The sequence below is a fragment of the Leuciscus leuciscus genome, assembly GCF_965113295.1.
Source record: "Leuciscus leuciscus genome assembly, chromosome: 11".
In the NCBI taxonomy this organism is placed as follows: domain Eukaryota; kingdom Metazoa; phylum Chordata; class Actinopteri; order Cypriniformes; family Leuciscidae; genus Leuciscus; species Leuciscus leuciscus.
Window position 1 is genome coordinate 5,414,764 of NC_138735.1, and position 23,477 is coordinate 5,438,240.

Below are 23,477 nucleotides of genomic sequence, written 5' to 3' on the forward strand. Positions count from 1 at the left end.
ACATGTCCGGGAAACTCATGAATATTAATATGAGCTCTGCCCACTGAAACAGAACATTTCAGAAATAAAAATCTCATAACACCAGTCGACGTTATTTTCCATGTCGGTTCACAGTTTAAAGCTGCAGTCCGTAACTTTTTGGGGTTAAAAATTATCCAAAATAATTTTTTGAGCAAGTACATAACCAGCCAGTGTTCAAAACTGCTTGCCTTAGCTCGATTCAAAACGGTAAGCTTGTAATAATGTTTTTAATCCCAGTGGCACTGGTGGATTTCTGTGGGAAATTCAAGCACGTCTTTGCGTCATTACATCACATCTGTACACATGAAGAAGAGTCTCGGCTATATTGCGTGAGGATGTTGGAGGCAGAGATTTATAGCCTTTTCTCACAGCACTTGATATAATTAAACTTATCCGTTTGATGGCGGATCCAGAAAGGTTCAAACGACAAACGACAAACGGTAACTGGAGATTCACCCGTTGTAAAATGGACTTCGGACTTCGGAGTGGCTACAGAAAAAAAGAGACTGCACCCGGCCCACACTCAAAAAAAAAATTCATTGGATGAACATGATTTTATCATGCCACCTATATTCCATCTAAACAAACCAAGTTAAGTCAACCAACCTTTATCATATTATTTGAACACAAAATAGATGTGTTGGTTAAACATGATATTAACATTTCCATTAAACTAATTTTAATCTTTTTTGAGTTACATGTTCATTCTTAGTTAATTTAGTGAGATTACTTTGAGTGTACAAAAAACACACAGAAAACATGCAAACAATTTAAAATTTTATTTTTTTTAATTGGGCTTTAACATGCACCAGTTAAGTCTGAACTGCTTTCTTCACTTTAAGTATCCCATTCATCTGAGTGTTTGTAACAGGATGTATAAGAAACATTTAGCTAACAAAATCTTGGCTCTTGAGAAAACTGATCCCCAAGCAACGCTTGCAGGACTTTAACGCCCCTTTTTTCTTAACACTTCTAAAAATTAAGCAATTTTAACACTTTCCTTTTTGGGAATTTGTAAGGTAAACCATGGCCTGATACAGAAAAATGTTACATTTGAAAATAAACATGAATTTAACATAAACAATTGTGAGTAACAATTTGAGCTGTAAAATAATAATAAAAAAAGATTGTCTGATGAAATACTGGTGTATATATAAAACATAAAAATAAATAAATACATACCTTAAATAAATAAAAACCTTACAGCAGCTTGCTGTGATGAAATCACAAGAAAATTATTTTGATAATTCTAAATTACCAGTGTAGCTTATGTTCCTTCACATCTTAAAAATTAAGCCATTTTAATAATACCCATTTTGGGAATTTGTAAGTGTAAACCTTGGCCTTGACACACACACACAAAAAAAGTAAAATTTGAACAAACATGAATTTATAGCAAGTGTGTAACAACTGCTCCAGTCAGTTGTCCCTTTGGTAAAACACTGTTGTAGTCTCAGTCCATCTTTTTCAAGCTCACTTACTCCAAAACCTTGTTTTTGAGGAACTGTGCCTTGGATGACAACATCTGTCCATTTAGATTTAGAAAGATCTTCTGCAAGACTTCAAAAGTGCATTTGAGCTCTGGTGGGTAGCTCAGGTTCAAACAGTATATCAGTCCAAATAACAGAGCACAAGCCTGACTATTCAAGTCACTGAGCACTTCCACACCTTCAAGGACACCAATGTCTGCTGGGTCATCGTTAGGCAGCGCTCCCTCCTTCAGTGAGACATACACTCCTATCACAGTTTGCTCCATGGTACTTTGTGACTCAAATTCTGAATCCTGTGGGATAAGAGCACAAGCAAAAATTAGCTCAAATATTTATTACAAGAAATGCACACTTAAACACTCACTGGCCACTTTATTAGGTAAACCTGTAAAGTAAACTTCAATCCAATACAGGAGCTCTGCTGTGAATCCTACATTTACAAGGTTATAATTATTCAGTTTTTAAGATGAAACTGTCAGAAAGGTGATAATTCTACTGTTTATTATTGAGGTCACAGTGGGTGCTGGAGTATAATGTGGTGCATTATATTATAAGATTGTAATAATTTATTTGGCCACCATATTTAAAATAAATTAGGTGGCTAAAACATTAGAACCACTTTGGAATATAATGCACTGCAATAAAACAAAAGCATACATGTACAGTTTCTGATGTCATTTTTTTAAAAGCAAATTAGGCCCCTTGAGAGCTCAACCGATTTGAATAAAAAAATATTTGTTTTCGTGCATCAACCAATTCACATAAGAACTGTGTACCATCAGTTTCCTATAAATAAACAATTTGTCCAGCTCAGTTATTTGACACAGTTATGTGTTCTCTCAAGTCACATGTTTGTTGTAGCAAATAGGGGAAAACACGGCCCAAGTACAGATTCAATGGGCTTTTAAAACTGTATTTTCTTATCAACTCACCAAATATGCCTTCACTAGTTTTTCAGGGTCTTCATTCAAGTAGGTGCACAGAGACTTGATGACACAGGCTCTTCGGGTATGTATAGGGTCATTCAGTGGCGGCACAGCTTAAGAGTACTCTGTGGGAAGAAAATGCATTGAGAATGACTATTAAATATACAAAATTTAAATATACACAAACATAATGATTGTCGTTTCCAAAACAATGGTGTAGTTTATAATGCTTAAGCAATTTGTACCTACAACTCTCCTTTGTAACACACTGCCTGCACTGCCACATACACGTCACTGAAAGAGAAAGAAAAGGAAAGGTCAGTAATCAAGGATAGTTAGTTATACATTATATGTGAGTGTTAAGAAAAACTACTTACATGTAATTAAGGTGAGGTTCACACCAGAAGAGCATGGGGACAGCTTTATATTGTGATGTATTTCATCTTTTGTATGAAGAAAAGAATCATTTTCGCTGTAAAAAAAGTAAAGAAAAAAAGTGTATAAGACTGACTTCAAAAAATGGGCCAAAGAAAATACCACTACTGGCTGCTGTTACTAAATATAAAGTTTTAAGTATATTCCATAAATAAAACATGTATACCTATTCAATCATAACTTTAACTGCCATTTATTAGGACACTTCAAATATGGTCGACTGCATCATAGATTTTACTTGACAATTTTTGCACACTGTAATCAATAAGCTGGGTAGCATTAAGTAACATGTTTGAAAAGACAGAAATGGCTAGATACAGAACGTTTAAATTAATATTTTGCTGATGTACATACATGAAGGCCAGGCCAACATAAAAATGGCACATTACGCTAACGTTAACGTTAGCTAACGTTGCATTAACTTAACGTACAAACAGAAAAAAACCGGGAAAAAAACGGGTGTATGATGTTTTCGACTCTGACGTCTGCATTCAATTTATCTCCTGTTTTACCCTCCCATTGTTGGGGTAGAGTTATATTTGCTGAAAATCAGCGAAAAAATTGCTAGAGTTGCCATATTCCCCTTTAACGTTAAGGTGAAACTCGTATCGACAAAGACACAGAATTGAACCCAACACATGTGCTTCAAGTCTGGGAAAATAAGCCTGCTTAGAAACATCGCAACAGTGTCTAATAACTTAGTTTTATCCCACAGTAATAATTACAAATAGGTACATATATCAGGTACTTACCCTCAATATCAAGGATGCAGAACGATTAGACCGCTCACAAAACGTCAGGAATTTCAGCCTTCTCCACAGTACATTTGAGCCCGGCCGCGTGTCCCCGAACTTCCCGCCGCAGTACTGAGCATGCGCAGTGTGACTCACCAGAGAGAATTGTTGATATGAAGCGCCTCAATCTCATTGAATCAACAAGTGCAGATCTAATTCATTCAATTATTTCTTAATTTAGTTCCAACTAACAAGAATGAATCATTTAACACAAGTAAACTCGTTATATTCTTATTAATCAGACATATTTTTATTTAGCAAATCAAGCAAGTGGCTAGTTGAGTTTTTTGAGTGCATGCGAAAACAAGGATAAATATCGGAAGGGCATTAAATGTAGTCACGCAATGCTGATGTTGTTAACATTAACAATTTGAGAACAAAGTATAATTTGCACGGTTTGGCGTGATATGATAAGCGATCGTTAGATTTTATCAGCGCGATTTACTGCAATGCTTTTTTCCCCTTAGTTGGTCAGAACAAAACTGGATGTTACTTTCTTGTTCAGATACATTTTCCGAAACTGAAATTTCTTATGTTGGTCATACTTCCAAAAAGTAGTATCTGTGATTGCGAATGACAGTATCCACACCGGCGGCGACTGACAGCCACACATTCTCCTCAAAACATTGGATTCATCAGCGCTGTGCCGTGCCGAGGCAAAACCCACGCAAAGTTGATCATTCTGCGAATAACTGCAATTGCAGATTTCGAACAGAGATGGCGACAAAGAGGAAAAACTACGGACTGCAGCTTTAACTGTAATGTTAATATTTAAATAGGTGTTTCTGTCAGTTCACAGTTACGATAACTTTAGCAAGTGTGTTTCTGTATGTTCACAGTTTAGCTATAACGTTAGCATTTCGTTAGTGTTTCTGGCTCTCTGACATTAGAGAATGTGCTAAATAGTTCTTATAAAGGTCATAAAACTCTTATTAATTTCCTGAATATAACAGTTACATGATTATACAAAATAATCAAATATAGGTAATTTATTAAATTTTTTTACATTTTCCCTTGATATTAACGCCTCACACTCCATTCCAGTAGGTGTCAGGATATGCACCATTAGCTGGTTTACCAACAAAGAAGTGTTTCAGGCGGTTAAAGGGATGGTTCGGAGTAAAATCAACCTAGGGTCCTTTACACCATGACCTCGAGCCAAACACCCCCCCAGAAGCTTTTTTTCCCTTGGTTGAATATTATTAAAGTTAGAGCTTATTTAGAGAAATCAGCCGGATGGCGTAGTGCAAGCGCTAATGGATCCTATGATGTATCTCGTAAATTACCCCACTAATAATGCTCAGAATTGTACCAAACTTATACACTAGTTATAAACTTATACAACATACACTCCAAATAAAAATAAATATGTGAACTAATGATTTTAAGTAAAGACTACTAATGTAAACTTGATTTGTCTACTGCATCCACTTAATGTGTTATGCTTGATCTCTTTAGTTTCACCTTGTGTAAAAACTTAAGTGGTTTAAGGCATCCTTATGCATTGCTTTCTGCCAGGACTTTTACGTGCTTTTCCCAAACCACTGAAGTGACGTCGACGTCCGGGTTAGCAGTAGCAAGACCCCTTCTCGGGGGGTGTTTGGCTCGAGATCATGGTGCAAAGGACCCTAGGTTGATTTTACTCCGAACCATCCCTTTAACAGTAGCATGTTGCTTTTAGTGAACGCTAGTTTGTCACTGATATGTTTTTTGTAAAAATTCATAATTTTGTTTCTTATGTTTATTTGTTCCATTTATAGTAATAACCTAACGAACTTTTAAGTAAATTAACAGCAAATGTTCATTTTTAAGGTGAACTATCCCTTTTTCCATTTATAATGGAACCTGATAAGTTTCTATCTCTCCATTGAAAAAGTCAATTTAACCAAAACTTTAAAGATCCAAAACGGTCTTAAAGGCGTCGTAAAATGAATCGAGCTGTTTAATCCAAATCACTTTATATGATGAACAGATTTACTTCTATATATCTAAAGAAAAAAAACGACACACATTCATAGAGCACATCACGTATGTAACACAGAAAACATGCGTGAGGAATGAGAACCAATGGGTTTTTTTCTGGTGTGTGATGCATGAACAAGCTTCTGTGTTTACCATAAATGATGTGCTTTAACCTATTAACTGTCACCCCCCTTTTTTTTTGAGTAGACAGGAAAATGCACATTTTGAACTTAAATGGTTGTGATTAAAGAATGCTTTGGAGTATAGACGTACAATTGGTCTTGTTTTAAAGAAGACATTTGGCAGATTTTTGTAGAAGTTAAATAAATTAAGAAAGTGAAACAGAAAAAAAGTTATAGAAGTTTGAGTTTATGGAAATGTACAATGTAAAACATTTTATTATTCATATTTTATATAAAATATATATTTTTAAAACCTGGGCGACTCTAAAACTGCAAAAAAAAAAATCAAAGTAAAGAATCTGAACAAGTTGTTTTTCAAAATGTAGGTTGATATCTCAAAAAATTAGCTTTCAGTAAGATTTTGTTTGGGCGCAGTACCACATTTTTTTACTAGGTGACAACCAGACTCCCTTTCTGCCCATATAAGGGCGCCTCCATTTCCATATGTGGTTTGAGTGATCTGAACCATTATTTCCACAATTTTAATACAATTTATGAAGTAGACATTCTATTCAGAAGTAATATGGGAAGTTTCTACCATTCTTTCATGATTTTTCATGTTCATTGCTATTTCAAAATAAAGGTCTGAACACACCTTAGGAATATGAAAATATTCTTGTTGCAAATTGATAAATTACGGCTCCTCTGTAATTTATTTTGAAAATCAGTCACCAAATATGAAAACTAGAGATTGTAAACTTTCAAATGATATATAGTTTGTCAAGATTAGTTTAGGTTTAGTATAGGATATTACTGTTTTAAATATGTAATGGCTTTGGGCCCACGATCATTGTGATGACGGAATTGTTATTTTTGGGTAGACTATCTCTTTAATATACTCCAGCAGTCATAACCAGTTCACACATTCCCTCATGTGTTTGATTGTCTCATGACTAGACTCTATTGCTTAACATTATTGATGGTTATTTAATGAGAAATGTCATGATTGTGCTCTTATGTTAGGACTCTAATGACGATGACTCATTCTGCCATCTGGACATTAGAATCCTCCTCATTGAGCATGAAGGTGTTGTGCTCTCGTCTTCTCTCCGTCTCAATCAAGCGTCATTGAACATCATCATTGAGGAAGAAGTTATGATGGACAACATTGAAACCGTGCTAAAAGCTATGTGCATTCTGATTGGACTTGCAAGCAGTTTCAATTCTTATTTTTACTTATCTTTTGGTTGACAAGTTTATTACATTGAAGTGTTTCCTGTTGTTTTGTTTTGTTTTTGTCGTCAACAATTAATAAAAAAAACATTGGAACATTGAAATGAATGGTTTAATTTTCTTCCCTTCCAATTTATGTGACAGAATGCATTTATTACAATAAATCTCAAAATAGTATAAGACATTACATAAATATAACATTTGTGTAACATAAAATAGTTATTTTATACAACGTACACTCCAAATAAAAATAAATATGTGAACTAATGATTTTAAGTAAAGACTACTAATGTAAACTTGATTTGTCTACTGCATCCACTTAATGTGTTATGCTTGATCTCTAGTTTCACCTTGTGTAAAAACTTAAATGGTTTAAGACAACAGGTTTCCGTGCAATTTTCTAGTAAAGTCAAGTAATTCGGGTTAAGAGTGGGATATAGATGCATGCATCTGACGTGACTTTGTCCATTGTTGTAATCAGAAATAGGAAGAAACCAAACACGGCACACAATGCTTTTTTAAACAAACAAACAAAAAAATTATTTGGGCTAAAGACAATTTCAAAAGAAAGTATGTAATAAAGCATCAGTTGTACATAAAAAAGTATAATGATTAAATTATACTTAATTTTACACTATTGGTTCTTTTCGGTCTCTATCCTCTGTGAGTTCATGGAGTTATGGAGTGTTTGAGAATAGGTTTGTTAAATATATGGACAGACGATAGGTTTAGAATACTTAGAGATAATGAATTATGTTTTCCTTCGAGAAACCTATAGAAATAGAAAATATTATAATGAATGGGATGTGGTGGGAGAACAATTTGCTTTTAGTCATGGAACAAACACCAGTGCCAGTTTTATTTTATTTGTTGAAGAAATATAAAAAGGTCTTTAAATGTATTGATAACAGAGTTTGGGGTAAACATGTAGGTCCTATTTGAAACTATACACACACAAAAAAAATTGTGTATAGAAGAAGACTGGAGCTAAACAAGAAGGATCCTTCCTCATGGTCAATGTTGTGAGGTCTAGTCAAGTCAAGTATATTTGTATAGCGCTTTTCACAATACAGATTGTATCAAAGCAGCTTCACAGTATTAAATTAAAATAATACAACAAAGTTTGTTTCAAGAGGAATTTATTGATTGATAAAATTAAATTAAATATCCCCAAAATATCCCCAACTGAGCAAGCCAAATGCAACATTATATAGTTAAGTTTATTTAGTGAATGTGAAGAAGAGGATGAATGTAGAAGTGATTTAGAGTTGCCTGTCGGTACACGATCCGTTCCACCTGCACGATCCGTTTCACGCATGCGCGTAATTACGTAGTAGAAAACGTCACGGTTTTCCTACACTATCGGAACCACGCATGCGATGGCACAACTTGCGGCATTTTTGTGTAACGTTATCCCCCATTTAGCATGTTATGTTTTGAGGTTAATTTTTAATTAGTCAGATGTTAGATAATTATAGCCTATACTTTTTAAATAGTGTGTATCCTTATTAAAGTAAATTAGAAACAAAACACCTGCAAGTGTACACTTAGAAGAGTAAAAATGACAGAAGGCTACGTTAATTCAACTTTATTAAAACTGCATATGGCAATCAATTTGCACTTCCAAAAGTCATACATTTGTGGAAAAAAACGAAATAAACGAATATACAAATTTATTTTAAGTATAATAAAATAAAACATAAAAAGCAAAGGCAGATCAGAACATTTAATGAACAAAACCGGGTTCTGTACATGGCAGACAGGGGTCGAAAGCCGGGCGATAAAGGTCGGTAAATGGAATCAGTCAGGATACATCCACAAATCCAGAGGAGCAAAGAAACTAAATAGCAGAAAAATCAAAGGAAAAACTAAACAGGTGTGCAAGCGGTTACCAAAAAAAAATTTTCTCAGTGAGTTTCCAAAAAAGGAAAAAACATTAACGTACAACAAGTCTATGCGCTTAAGTCGCTGTCTGTTTGGTTTCCATGGTGACGCGTCATTGCTTGTTACGTGACACACACACCGCAGCCACAACAGCGCTGAATGAATGATGATCTGCTTTTATGTCATTTTTCCTTTTTTACATTTGTTAGCTATGGCATGAAATATCTGGTATTCCGACTGTCAAATATATGCAACGCAATATATACTGTATAGCAAAAAGTATTGCAAGAAAAAGGCAAAATGCGATTTTTTTAAATACTCGACTGGCCGGATTAAACAGCCCAACGTCAATGTTGTTTACAGAAGACAATAAGGAACATAATATGCATTTCTTTTTTTAAAATAATATGCATGGAACAGATCGTGCAGTGTCGTAAATCTTCGCAAAACAGAATTATCATTTGCGCATGTGCGTTTTCTACTGCGTCTACTACGCATGCGTGAAACGGATCGTGCAGGTGGAACGGATCCTGTACCGACATTGCCTATTAAATAAGAAGAAAGTAGTGCTAGATAGATTCTATTTAAGTGAGATGTGGAATAATAGGCTAATGAACGCTTAAATGTTTTATTACTGACTGATATAGACAGGGGACCTGATCTGCACGCCTGTCTCGCACACCCGCTTTCACTACACAGCGCACACCGCCCTCTACTGAATCAGAATCAGAATCAGAATCAGAAAGAGCTTTATTGCCAAGTATGCTTGCGCATACGAGGAATTTGTCTTGGTGACAGTAGCTTCCAGTACACATACAATATAAAGTGACAAGACAAGTGACAAGTAACATAGGTATAAATAAAAAAATAGAAAAAATAAAAATAAAATAAAAATAAAAGATTATAAATATATATAAAGTTATAAGGTGCTATAATGAAATGTCTGAGGGAAGTATTGCACATGTTTGTTCCACAGTAGGGGAACATTAAGTGTTCATGAGGTAGATGGCCTGGGGAAAGAAACTTTTCCGGTGTCTGGTTGTTTTTGTGCTCGGTGCTCTGTAGCGTCGACCAGACGGTAACAGTTCAAACAGAAAGTGTGCTGGGTGTGACGGGTCCAGAGTGATTTGGCGAGCCCTTTTACTCACTCTGGATGAGTGCAGTACTTTGAGTGTGGGAAGGGTAGTGCCAGTGATTCGCTCAGCAGTCCGAACTATCCGCTGTAGTCTACGGAGGTCGGTTTTGGTAGCAGAGCCGAACCAGACGGTGATGGAAGTGCAGAGGATGGACTGGATGACAGCTGAGTAGAACTGTACGAGCAGCTCCTGTGGCAGGTTGAATTTCCTCAGCTGACGCAGGAAGTACAGTCTCTGTTGGGCTTTCTTCACAATAGAGTCTATGTGAGTGTCCCACTTCAGATCCTGAGAGATGGTGGTGCCCAGGAACCTGAATGACTCTACTGCAGTCACAGTGCTGTCCATGATGGTGAGTGATCAGGGAGTGCAGGGGGGTTTCTCCTGAAGTCCACGATCATCTCCACTGTTTTGAGCGTGTTCAGCTCCAGGTTGTTATAACTGCACCAAAGAGCCAGCTGCTCCACCTCCTGTCTGTACGCAGACTCGTCACCGTTCCGGATGAGTCCGATAACAGTAGTGTCGTCCGCAAACTTCAGGAGCTTGACAGAGGTGTCTTTAGAGGTGCAGTCATTTGTGTACAGGGAGAAGAGCAGTGGTGAGAGAACACATCCCTGTGGAGCACCGGTGCTGATGGTGCGGCTGTCGGACGTGATTTTGCCCATTCTGACTAGCTGTTGTCTGTCTGTCAGAAAGCTGGTGATCCATTGACAGATGGAGCTAGGGACAGAGAGCTGGGTCAGTTTGGTCTGGAGCAGTGATGGGACGATGGTGTTGAAGGCAGAACTAAAGTCCACGAACAGAATCCTTGCATAGGTCCCTGGTTTGTCCAGATGTTGTAGGGTGTAATGCAGTCCCATATTGACCACATCATCCACAGACCGGTTTGCTCTGTAGGCAAACTGCAGGGGGTCCAGCAAGGGTCCAGTGATGTCCTTCAGATATGCTAACACCAGTCTTTCGAATGACTTCATGGCCACAGATGTTAAGGCAACAGGTCTGTAGTCATTGAGTCCTGTGATCTTTGGTTTCTTCGGGATTGGGATGATGGTGGAGCGTTTAAAGCAGAAAGGGACTTTGCACTGCTCCAGTGATCTGTTGAAGATCAGTGAGAAGACTGGTACCGGCGAACACAGGTATGAATAATCTGCTGTGGCTCCTACAAATGCATTAATAATCCGTGTAATAAATATGTTTGTTTTGAGTTTGTCAGCACACAAAACTGACTGGAGTTATTAACTGTAAACCTTACTGGTGATTAAACTCAAGTCATTTGCCAATAAGGGCAACCATTAAAACACTAACTTACTAACCAACATTACAGTGACTTCAGAAGTTTAATCACGTGTCCCTTTCGTCACAGATAATAGCGAAAGTAAAAGAAAGCTGATGTTTCGCCATTTTAATAAAATAGTCGATTCCTTTCTTATGTGTAGCTAGCCTACTCGATGGAACAGATGGAGGAGTTTGTGAATCGGTTGGCTATGTAGATACATTTTGATAAAGGTTAGTCGTGCACTCGAGGTGACTTCCACATTAATATTTTCTCTGAAAGGAAATGAACGAGGTTTATTTTGTGTATCGTGTATATGATGATTTTTCAAAAGATCTCTATCTATTTATTTCTCCAACTCTCGCGATCTAGTCAGATAAATTATAAAGATGTTTAACAATGTTTAATTACATTAGTTTTGTGTTTGTTTGTCATTTCCACCCAGAGTCAGTGGAGATCAGACTGTTACTGTTCAGCTTTATCATGGATGACAGACAAACATCCAGAGATGAAGATTTTTCTAAAGGATGCAGGTATGAATAAACACATTAAATAACCTTTTATATAATAAAAAAAAAATGTCTCCTGAAGAAAATAATGTGACATTAATTTTTTTTATATACATTATTTTAAAGGAAATTTCTTGAAAACAATGTAAACCCTCCTCGAGTGCTTTTCATTAAAACGTTTTGTTTTTACGTTTCGTTGTTCTGTTATAGTTCAGTTCAGCAGGAGAGATCAGAACCAGCGCCCAGCTGTGTGTCTTTGAGGAGTGACAGGTCTATGAGTCTTCCAATATATTTTAAGAATGACAATACACAGACTGATCTCAGGTAGCTATAACATTTTTATTAATACATGATTGGCATTTTTATATTATGGTGTTTTTGTATTTTGCGTTTATGATATTCACACTAGACATTGTTGTCTTCACCTGATGCGAGAGAGACATATCTACAAAGTGTTAAATTTTTTTGGGTTGGACTCAGATATAGCATTTTATTGAATGAGATGCTTATATTATTTTAAACACCCAGCTTTTGTGTACATTTTAAATGGACTGTAGTCCTTTTTGTTGGTACCTGTGCGTTGTGGAACTCCAGGTAATGTGCAGCAGTGCTGCTGTGGAGGCCTTATATTCAGAGCTCAAATAATGCCCTATATATTCTGACCTCAAACCCATCATAACCTCCTCCAAAATGAGTCCTCCAAAAATTACCAACAAATGGTATCAATGTAATACAATTAAACTTAATGAAATGAATCATGTTGTTGGTAGAAAACATTGTTTCTACTCATATAATCACTGGGACCATATCATCTGCACATATTGCCAAATAGGCACAAGGTTTTGTTATCAGTTGAAGATCCTCCTTTATGCCTCTTATGACAGAGTCCACTATCTTTAAAGCAGATTTTAAGGAAATGCGATGGTTTTAACTATTTTAGGACTCTGTTGATTCTTATGAAAAGAATAGTGAGGCCGATTTAGTTAAAAAAACTTTTGTAATTGTAGTTTTTTGTTTATTTCTCTTTTTATATTTTGCTACTGGTACTTTTATTCTCACCATTAAAATATCTCTGACAACTGGCATGAAGTTAAATTATAAGCAATCAATAAACAATGTATTATTTTAATTTAATATGTACAATATTTAATACAACATATTGTCAAACTTATAGTTTTTGTTTTTAGTATTATTACAGTTGTGCCCTTTAGGAGTTGATTTATTAATGTGCATTTGAATTAGTTGAAACTGTTAGAATTATTCAGGTGATGTAAAATAAATCCACCAATATCACAGTGTCTGATTCTTGATTCTCTTCATGATGTTTAAGGTCAATCCCACCACAAAGATCAGCAGTAACAAAACCCGTCTGTAAGAAGAATGACCAATCTATGAATCAACTACAGGACTTTAATGAAAGCAGGGATGCTGGTGTCAGGTAAAGTGTGGAATTTTAGATTGAGATCAAAATTAATACACATTAATAATGAACACATTTCCTAAATATTATGATATGTTCTTGGTCATGATACAGAGAATAAATAAGACATTTTACTCTATATATTTATCTCTATATTTAACTTAATACATGTAACATGGAATTTGAATTTTGCAGCCATGAAGTCCTCAACACATTTAGATCAAATCTTATGAAGAAGTTTAAGCGTCTGAATGAGGGAACAGCAAAGCAGGGAAACCCAACACTCCTGAATGAGATCTACACAGAGCTCTACATCACAGAGGGTGACAGTGGAGAGATCTGTAATGAACATGAGGTGAGACAGATTGAGACACAATCCAGGAGAGCAGCAACAGAGGACAAACCCATCAAATGCAATGACATCTTTAAACCTTTACCTGGACAAAACAAACCCATCACAACTGTGCTGACAAAGGGAGTCGCTGGCATTGGAAAAACAGTCTCTGTGCAGAAGTTCATCCTAGACTGGGCTGAAGGCAAAGTGAATCAGGACGTCCAGCTCATATTTCCACTACCTTTCAGAGAGATCAATCTGATGAAGGGTGAAACATTCAGCCTTTCAGATCTTCTTCATGTGTTTTTTCCTGAAACAAAAGAAATGGAAATATCCAGTGACAAATATAAAGTGTTGTTCATCTTTGATGGTCTGGATGAGTGTCGTCTTCCCTTACATTTTCAAAGGAATGAGACTCTACGAGATGTAAACAAAAAGAAATCAGTGGACGTACTGCTGACGAACCTCATTGCGGGGAATCTGCTTCCCTCTGCTCTGATCTGGATCACCTCTAGACCAGCAGCAGCCGATCTCGTCCCCTCTGAGTGTGTCCATCGAGTGACAGAGGTACGAGGCTTCAATGAGCCACAGAAGGAGGAATACTTCAGGAAGAGGATCAGTGATCAGAGTCTGGCCAATACAATCATCTCACACCTGAAGTCATCAAGGAGCCTCTACATCATGTGCCACATCCCAGTGTTCTGCTGGATCTCAGCCACTGTTCTAGAGAAGATGTTGAGTGAAGCAGAGAGTGGAGAGATTCCCAAGACTCTCACTCAAATGTACACACACTTCCTGATCCTTCAGTCCAACATAAAACATGAGAAGGACTATGAGAAGAACCTGACAGATGAAGACATGATCCTCAAACTGGGGAAAGTGGCTTTTCAGCAGCTTGTGAAAGGCAATGTGATCTTCTATGAGAAAGACCTGAGAGAGTGTGGCATTGATGTGACAGAAGCATCAGTGTACTCAGGATTGTGCACTCAGATCTTCAGAGAGGAGTCAGGCCTGTATCAGGCGAAAGTCTTCTGCTTTGTTCATCTGAGTGTTCAGGAACATCTAGCAGCTTTATATGTGCATCTCTGCTTCACAAACAACAACAGGAATGTATTTGACCCAGTCTCTAAACCAGGTTTGTTGTCTATGTTTAAGAACTGGTCTAAACTCGATTTACCAGAATATGTTTCATTTTCTGAGCTCCATGAGAGAGCCATGAATGAGGCTCTACAGAGTAAAAATGGACATCTGGACCTTTTCCTGCGCTTCCTTCTGGGTTTGTCAGTGGAGTCTCACCAGATTCAGGGACTAATGACACTGAGAAGAAGGAGGTCTGACAGCAATGAGAAAACAGTTGAGTACATCAAGGAGAAGATCAGGACCATTGACTCTCCAGAGAAATCCATCAATCTGTTCCACTGTCTGAATGAACTGGGTGACCAGTCACTAGTGGAGGAAATACAACAGTATCTGAAATCTGGAACAATAAGTGAAGCCAGACTCTCTTCATCTCAGTGGTCAGCTGTAGTTTTTGTGTTGTTGACATCAGAGAAGAGTCTGGAGAAGTTTGATATTAATACATTTGTTGGAGAAAACAATAAAGCTGAAAAACTGAAGGTTCTTCAGAAGCTGCTGCCCGTGATTAAAGTTCAGTAAGTATCAGTGAAAACTATCACTTTACTGTTAAAACAAAAGAAAATCAAAAGCTAATAAATCTAAGAAACATACGAACATTTATTGTATCAGTAATAGGAGCAATATGGCAGCATACTTGTTTTTATTTCTGATTTTTTAAAATTTGAATTGATCTATTTTATTGATGGGAATAATGACGGGGAGATGTGATTGGGAAACAATACAAGCTGACTCAAACTTGTGTTAAAGCACCTGACAGCCAATGTCTTCAACATGAGGATTCATTTAAAATAAACAAGTTTAATGTTACAAATGAATTAGTACTTAAACCATTTATATGGATTTGATCCACGTTAAAAGTTAATTCTTTATTGTTGCAAATTTGACAATGAAACTTGACTACTTAGTTGAGGTTTTCATTAAAGGGTTAGTTCATCCAAAAATGAAAATTATGTAATTAATGACTCACCCGCATGTCATTCCAAGCCCGTAAGACCTCCGTTCATCTTCGGAACAGTTTAAGATATTTTAGATTTAGTCCGAGAGCTTTCTGTCTCTCCATTGAAAATGTATGTACGGTATACTGTCCATGTCCAGAAAGGTATTAAAAACATCATCAAAGTAGTCCATTTGACATCAGTGGGTTAGTTAGAAGTTTGACCACACACATGACCAGCGTCGGCCAATAGTGAGCTTACGTGTGACGTATAACACAGAAGCGCTACGCTGTTACACTACGTGAACTAACTCGAGGCCCAGAGAGAAGGAAATTAATAGTGGAATAAAGTCGTTTTTTTTTGTTTTTTTTTGCACAAAAAGTATTTTCGATGCTTCAAAAACTTCTAACTAACCCACTGATGCCCCATGGACTACTTTGATGATGTTTTTATTACCTTTCTGGACATGGACAGTATACCGTACATACATTTTCAATGGAGGGACAGAAAGCTCTCGGACTAAATCTAAAATATCTTAAACTGTGTTCCGAAGATGAACGGAGGTCTTACGGGCTTGGAACGACATGAGGGTGAGTCATTAATGACATAATTTTCCTTTTTGGGTGAACTAATCCTTTAACATTTTAAGTATTACATTTTAAACAGACAAACAAAGCCCAACTCTTATAATAGAGGTAAACAACATCAACTGGATAGAGCCAAAGACTGGACTAAAAAGGCAAAGGTCAAAATCTATAAATATGACATCATAATATATATAATAAAGCATGTATAATATGACATAATAAAGCACAAATGTTATTTTAAAAAAAAGGCTATCATGGTTGAGATATCAGTTGATGGTTGTAAAATTCTTGTCATGGGAATCATTTTTCTTAATTATATGCTAGACAAAGAGAGTGATTTATCACTGATCCAGTTTTATAAAGTAGTTTTCCTGGCAACAACGGACAAAAAATAAAATATTCATATAGCATGTTTATTGGTTATTCATCTGCAAGGGAGGCCAATAATTCTAGCCCAAGAATGCGGTCTTACATTTAGAGCAAAGCGTGGAGTTAGTTGGTTTAATTTTATGTTGTATATGTCGTGTCTGTTCAGAATCTTGTTCTTTTGCACACTGAGAGTTTGTTATCCTGAGTCCACACCATGTCCCATTTGTCTTTTATTCACACTTAACTCTCTCCAATTGTAATCTGTGACACCATTACCTCAAGGTTCCTGAGTAATTTTGAGACAATGCCATCCATTGGTGACCAAGTGCAGTGTTTTCTTTACTCAATCTACAAATTGTCTATTTTTTCTCAATTTTCTATTGCTTTTTGTTTTCAGTTCATAGTGTTTACCAAGTATGATTTTCATCTCTCCTACAGTTTGAGTGATTGTGGAGTCACAGAGAAAGATTCTGCTGCTCTGACTTCAGTTCTGATATCAAACCCCTCACAACTGAGAGAACTGAATCTGAATAATAGAAACCTACGAGATCCGGGTGTGAAGCTTCTCTCTGTTGTACTGGAGGATCCTGACTGTAAACTGGAGAAACTCTGGTAAGATCATCTACAGTATATCATAGTCAGACATGTTAATGTCTTCTGTAAGACTAAATCAGGGTTCCACAAATCTGGCACTGGAGGGCCACTGCCTTACTGAGTTACTTACCTTACTAAACTCTGCAGGACAGCGGCACTTCAAAACCGGATTTGAGGAACCCTGGACTAAATGCTTTGATGTAAATTTTAGGACTACCCCGCAGAAAATACATTTCTTTCTCCGTATTTTTGTCTTCTTTTCTTTTTTGTATTCTTAATTTAAGATAAATTTAGCACAATAACTTAAAATGTTAAGTCTTGTATACTGAAAAATTGCTTATGTATCTTGATTTAAGAATTTTTAGATATTAGATATTCAGACTACGTCTGGATCGGATTCAGAAGTTCAAGTCCAACAACACCCCCAAAGCTTCACAGTCCTATACCTCGTCCTGCGTCGACATTTCATCAAGTAACATTAGGCAGTTTTGATTTTACATATGCGTCTGCTGACATACGTGACCCGTTCTGGCAAAATGAGTCGCAATGAGCAAATGTTCATGACTGAGCTACACCTGTTTGACTTTAATTGTCAAAGTCAATTTTGAACGTTTAAACGTTTTCTGAAGGTTCAAAACAAAATCATCTACCAACCATACCTTAAAATCTCTGGTAATAACACCAAATTTTTTTTTTTTTTCCCATGGTACCACAATTGTTTGATTAACATTAATGAAAAAGACAGCCTATATATTCAGACCTACTGTACTGCATGGGTCTAATATAATGTTACACATCAGATGTTTTTCCCCAACAGTTAACCAAACGTTCACTTAACACATAGCAGATTATGTTTGCTTGAATACTCGCCAAGACAGATATTTTGAAACACTGTAATTCTGTGTAGGTATAAGAGTTTATCGGGATCACGCGCTGTCTGAGGCGTCTTTGAGGCACGCTTCGGATGTGTCAGTCAGTGTGGGTAAAATCATTTTGTTTAAATCAGTATGAGTTTGAAAATCACATTTCATTGGTTCTAGAGGTGGGAATTGGCAAAAAATTGACAATCCGATAGTTTTGTGATATTTGGACCTTATTACAGAACGTAATTATATGAACGCGTCACCACCGCATTTGCACCAAAAACATGGATATTTTATTTTAGAGAATAATTACACAACCTATTCGATATTCTATAATTCATTAATTAAATAAACTAATCGAATATTCAAAAATCGTGACTCATCCCTGCATGTAATCTCTTGTTTTTTCCCCTCAAATCTTCAGTCACGTCTCGATTTTCTAAGGGGATTATAAACGTTTCTTCCTTGGTTCGCTTTTAATTAGGCCTATTATATTCAGATTCTTTACTGTGGTAAAGTAGAAAAACGTTGTTGGACAGATAGCCTACATTTTTACTTGCACGTCAGATTCATTTTAACACAGTTTTTGTTTGTTATTAGACATGCAAGGCGCGTCAAGTTTATTTGTAAAGTGCGTTTCACACGCGCGGGTGATTTTTAGTCTCGCTCTCTCTGGAAACGCAATTTAGGTCACAAATAGGTCAAAAATGAAAGTCATATTGACGTCAAAGTGTCGATGTCAATTTGATGTCAAGATTTTGACCTCTGCTGATGTCATTTTGCCAAACAAAAAGGTGAAATGCATGGCCGTACACTTATTACACGCTTCACGAACCAGATTTACTTTATTTAATTTCCGCTTTAAAGAAATCATATTTTGTATTTTAAAGACACCATGATGGTGGTTAGCGTTTGCTTTAGTTGGGCTCTTGACCCTTGACTTTTTAATATAAAAATGTCTCTGGCTGCTATAATTGTGTGTTTATAAAGCACAATTGTTGTAGCAAAAAAAGCCATGAGAAAATGAGATCAGGTGATGTTGGCTGTTTATTGATGATGATGACGATATCATCATGTAATTGCCTGAATCCCTGATCTTATTCTGGGTCTAATGTTTTGATCATATTGGACTTGTGGTTTTAATATTGTTTTATAATAGAAGCCATTTAATTTTACAGCATGAGAGTAATGTTGTTTATCAAATAATGTAAAGGATTTTTAAAGCATTAAACTTTTTCCTCTACATCATTACTTAGCCATCAGTGTATGACTCTCAACAATGGTGACAGTCAATGAAATGCTTCATGCTGCAGTGCATGCTGGGTACCACCAATCAAAACTCACCCTTATCTCCCAGCATGCATTGCGGCTTTAAAGGGATACTTCACCGTTTTTTCATATTAAACTATGTTATTCCCTTAACTAAGACGAGTTGATACATACCTCTATCGTCTCAGTGCGTGCACTAAATCCCTCTGTCTTGCGGCGAAACTTTGTTAGCCCAGTTCATTTAATATGGGCCAAGCAGAGAAGATACCAAACACCTCCACGTTTTCCCTATTTAAATACAGTTACTCGCGAAGTGTAACTCGACCTAGGACGGTGACACAAAACAAAACGTTGCGCTTTTCTAAGCGTGTAAAATGGATAACTATTTTGTATGGCGGAATACCATAGCAAGTGCTTGTAAGCACTTCGACTTGGCGCAGTAATATCTTCACTCGTGAAAAATCCTCTCACCGGCCCCCGCTCCCTCTAGTGAAGATATTACTGCGCCAAGTCGAAGTGCTTACAAGCACTTGCTATGGTATTCCGCCATACAAAATAGTTATCCATTTTACACGTTTAGAAAAGCGCAACGTTTTGTTTTGTGTCACCGTCCTAGGTCGAGTTACACTTCGCGAGTAACTGTATTTAAATAGGGAAAACGTGGAGGTGTTTGGTATCTTCTCTGCTTGGCCCATATTAAATGAACTGGGCTAACAAAGTTTCGCCGCAAAACAGAGGGATTTAGTGCACGCACTGAGACGATAGAGGTATGTATCAACTCGTCTTAGTTAAGGGAATAACATAGTTTAATATGAAAAAACGGTGAAGTATCCCTTTAACAAATTATGCAGCTGGATTTTTTATAGCTTGTTTTATGCTCAGAGTTGATCTGATTATCTGGATATTTTGTTTGAATGTCACCATTGTTGAGATTCATATGCTGTTTCTTGATGTCTGTGTGCGTCTAAGTAATGCCATAGATGAAAGGTTTTTGTGTACTAAATAGTTTTTAAAAACCAAGTATATTATTTGATAAACAACACTGCTAGACATGACTTCTTTTGCCATTAATGATTATGAATAAAACAGTTTTAAAATCACAAGTCCTATATAATCATAGCATTAGACATTGAATAAGATCAGGGATTCAGGCAATTACATGATGATATCGTCATCATCATCAATAAACAGCCAACATCACCTGATCTCATTTTCTCATGGCTTTTTTTGCTACAACAATTGTGCTTTATAAACACACAATTATAGCAGCCATAGACATTTTTATATTAAAGGTCCCATATTATGCAACATTCACTTTTGCATGCTGTTTGGACATAAATGTGTGTTGGCAGTGCGTGTACAGAACCACCCAATAGTGATAAAAATCCACTCACTCCTTTTTTATTAATCCCCATAAATCATCAGCAGTGTCTCCCAACGACCTGTTTTCAGAATGCTGTTTTAGTGACGTCACTACAGCACAGGCCCCGCCCACGAGTGTTGACAGACACTGCCGTTTGAACATAGACCCGCCCTGATCGAGTTCACAGCTGCTGCACTGACGAGAATGTCTCCCAAGCGTTGTAAGTGTTGTGTGGCTGGATGTATTAATCCACATAGCTCTCTCTCTATTTACTCCCGAAATCTGAGGCAGCCGCTGAAGACGAGGTGGAATTATTTAGTTTTTTAAAGAAAATGCTCCCTCAACTCTACTGAAATTTGTTTATGTACTTGCGTACTTCTTATAACTTACTGTGTTTACTCAGCTCTTACGGTGATTTTCTGAAGTAAAACTGACGCTTCATCTTTTGTGTTATGTACAATAAACTTTATTAAACTCATCAGTATATGTTTGATCATCATTCGGACCTGGTCCGAAACAGCAGACTTGTAGGCTATTAATAGTGGATACATACAAGCAGATGACAAATACGTTATAACCGTAATACCTGTTCCATCTCTATTCAGCACTCTGACTCTGTAGGCATTATTGTCCAACTCCGGGTCGAAATGAACACCGTTACTGAGAGTTTCTGATATTATTATCATCATTCCGTGAGATGAAATTGTCCTGAGACTGAGCGCGAGCTCATGAAGCTCCGCCCCCTGTGTCGTGCAGCAGCAGCTTATTTGCATTTAAAGGGCACACACTAAAACAGCGTGTTTTTCTGAGCCCCAAAAAATGACAATTTAAACATGCTGTAAAAAATGATCTGTTGGGTATTTTGAGCTAAAACTTCACATACACACTCTGGGGACATCAGAGACTTATTTTACATCTTGTCAAAAGGGGCATAATAGGGGACCTTTAAAAAGTCAAGCGTCAAGAGCCCAACTAAAGCAAACGCTAACCACCATCATGGTGACTTTAAAATGCAAAATATGATTTCATCAAACCGGAAATTAAATAAAGTAAATCTGGTTAGTTTTAAGTGAAGCGTGTAATAAGTGTACGGCCATGCATTTCACCTTTTTGTTTGGCAAAATGACATCAGCAGAGGTCAAAATCTTGACATCAAATTGACATCGACACTTTGACGTCAATATGACTTTCATTTTTGACCTATTTCGTGACGTCATTTTGACATCAATGTTGATGTCATATTGATGTTAAATTGACGTCAAGGTGCCCGCTGGGTTGTGGAAGATTAAATTCGCTTTTCATACCTTATACAACAAGTAGCCTAGAAAACATGAAGATATCAGAAAATAGATTGATGGTCTCTGACTCTTTCCTCCTCGTGTCCCACATCCCTCTCAAAGCGCAGAACTGTAGGCTTCATGTGGAATCACGCGTCTTTGTGTGGAAGTAGGACGTTTTTTTTTTATTTTTTTTTTATAGATTTAACTTTATATTATTTAAGTTTCCAATATTTACTGATATTTATTTCAATGCTTTACAGGCTTTGTGTTGCTTCTTTGACGGAATTGCTCAAATTAACACTTTTTTGCTCGAATAAACCATAGACTGTAAAAAATATGGACAAAGCGTCTGTGACGTCACCCATAGACTTTCTGAAGAACGGGTTTGGAGCTGTTTATGGGGGGTATGGGCGGCGCCATCTTGGAAAATCTCGGGAAATCCTAACCCCGCCCACCTTCTGGCCTATCCATATATGGGTAAAAGGGCGGGCTTTGTGTGAGACTGGAACGATGTCATTTTCGCGTGAAGAAAGCAAAATAAACAACAATGGATGACATACAGCAGATCTTGTTCTTGCTTCCCGGCGTGTTTGTCACAAGAAGCCAAGCGCCGACATTAGGCGTTTCTCGATAGCAAGTACACAAAGTTCGGATTGCCAAGTTAATTGCCAAGTCCGACTCAGGAGAATGACTCCCGAGGACGCGAGTCCGGTTTATGGGATCAAATTCCCGCCAAATATATAGCGGTCACGTATAAAACAATAATAAGCGTGAATCAAAATTTTTAAAACACATGTAAAAATATATTGCACAAACTGAAAAAAAAGAATGCAAAATGATCAGAATAGCAAACAACGTGGTCATGGATCAAAATATAATAAGCGTGAATCAAGAAATAACAAGCATGAATAAAAACTTTAAACACATTAAAAGTTATTTTGCAGAAAACTTAAACTTATGGTCATGCTTTCTTAAAAAGTATGTTTTCCTTGGTTTTATTACTGTGTACTTTGTGCTTTCTTGCATTTTCTGCTCATATTTTACTCTTTTGTACGCTTGTGCTGTTTTTCTCTTCGCTCTTCTTTCTATGTTCTGCGCTTGCTTTCCCAAATGTTGCAGTTCGAGTTTCATGTAAATTAGGGCAGGCTTAAGTGTCACCATTGGTCCACTAGTTCTAGATTGACAGCTACTCCTCTAGCCAATCAATCGAAGAGGGGAGTTGACGTCACACCAATGCGACTCGTGGCTACTGATGCTTATGTAGGAGTACAAGCTGTTTTTGTTTGTACAATTTCTTCAATTCTATTATAATATACTAAAATGTTATTTTTCTAATACTTTTATATACTGTTCAATTTCTTATTTGTGCTTTATGTGCATTTATTAAATTAATTATTTTCGCTTGGCATACCAGCGTGATTACGTCACCGCACACTTCAGTGGGTGGTGCGCGCCCGTGATGCACTTCATTCTGAGTAAATATAACAACAAAGAAGCACTGCTGCGCTCTCTTTTATTTCATTTTTCTTTAATCCTTACTCTTT

The 23,477-nt window shown here is 36.8% G+C and overlaps 1 protein-coding gene and 1 long non-coding RNA gene across 2 annotated transcripts in view; one reads left to right on the plus strand and one right to left on the minus strand.

Annotated features, from left to right (window-relative positions):
* The window catches only part of LOC309508803 (uncharacterized protein), an 82,861-nt gene that overhangs the window by 21,350 nt on the left and 38,034 nt on the right, over positions 1 to 23,477 (plus strand). Inside the window, 5 exon segments of the mRNA XM_082183274.1 lie at positions 11,690 to 11,806; positions 11,993 to 12,106; positions 13,113 to 13,220; positions 13,398 to 15,188; positions 17,003 to 17,176. Coding sequence (XP_082039400.1) covers positions 11,690 to 11,806; positions 11,993 to 12,106; positions 13,113 to 13,220; positions 13,398 to 15,188; positions 17,003 to 17,176 — 2,304 coding nt within the window.
* LOC309509608 lies at positions 546 to 3,958 on the minus strand. Its single transcript, XR_014209927.1, has 5 exons — positions 3,625 to 3,958; positions 2,815 to 2,909; positions 2,683 to 2,731; positions 2,444 to 2,562; positions 546 to 1,804 (listed from the first exon to the last, which is right to left on the minus strand). It is a non-coding gene; the product is annotated as an uncharacterized lncRNA (long non-coding RNA).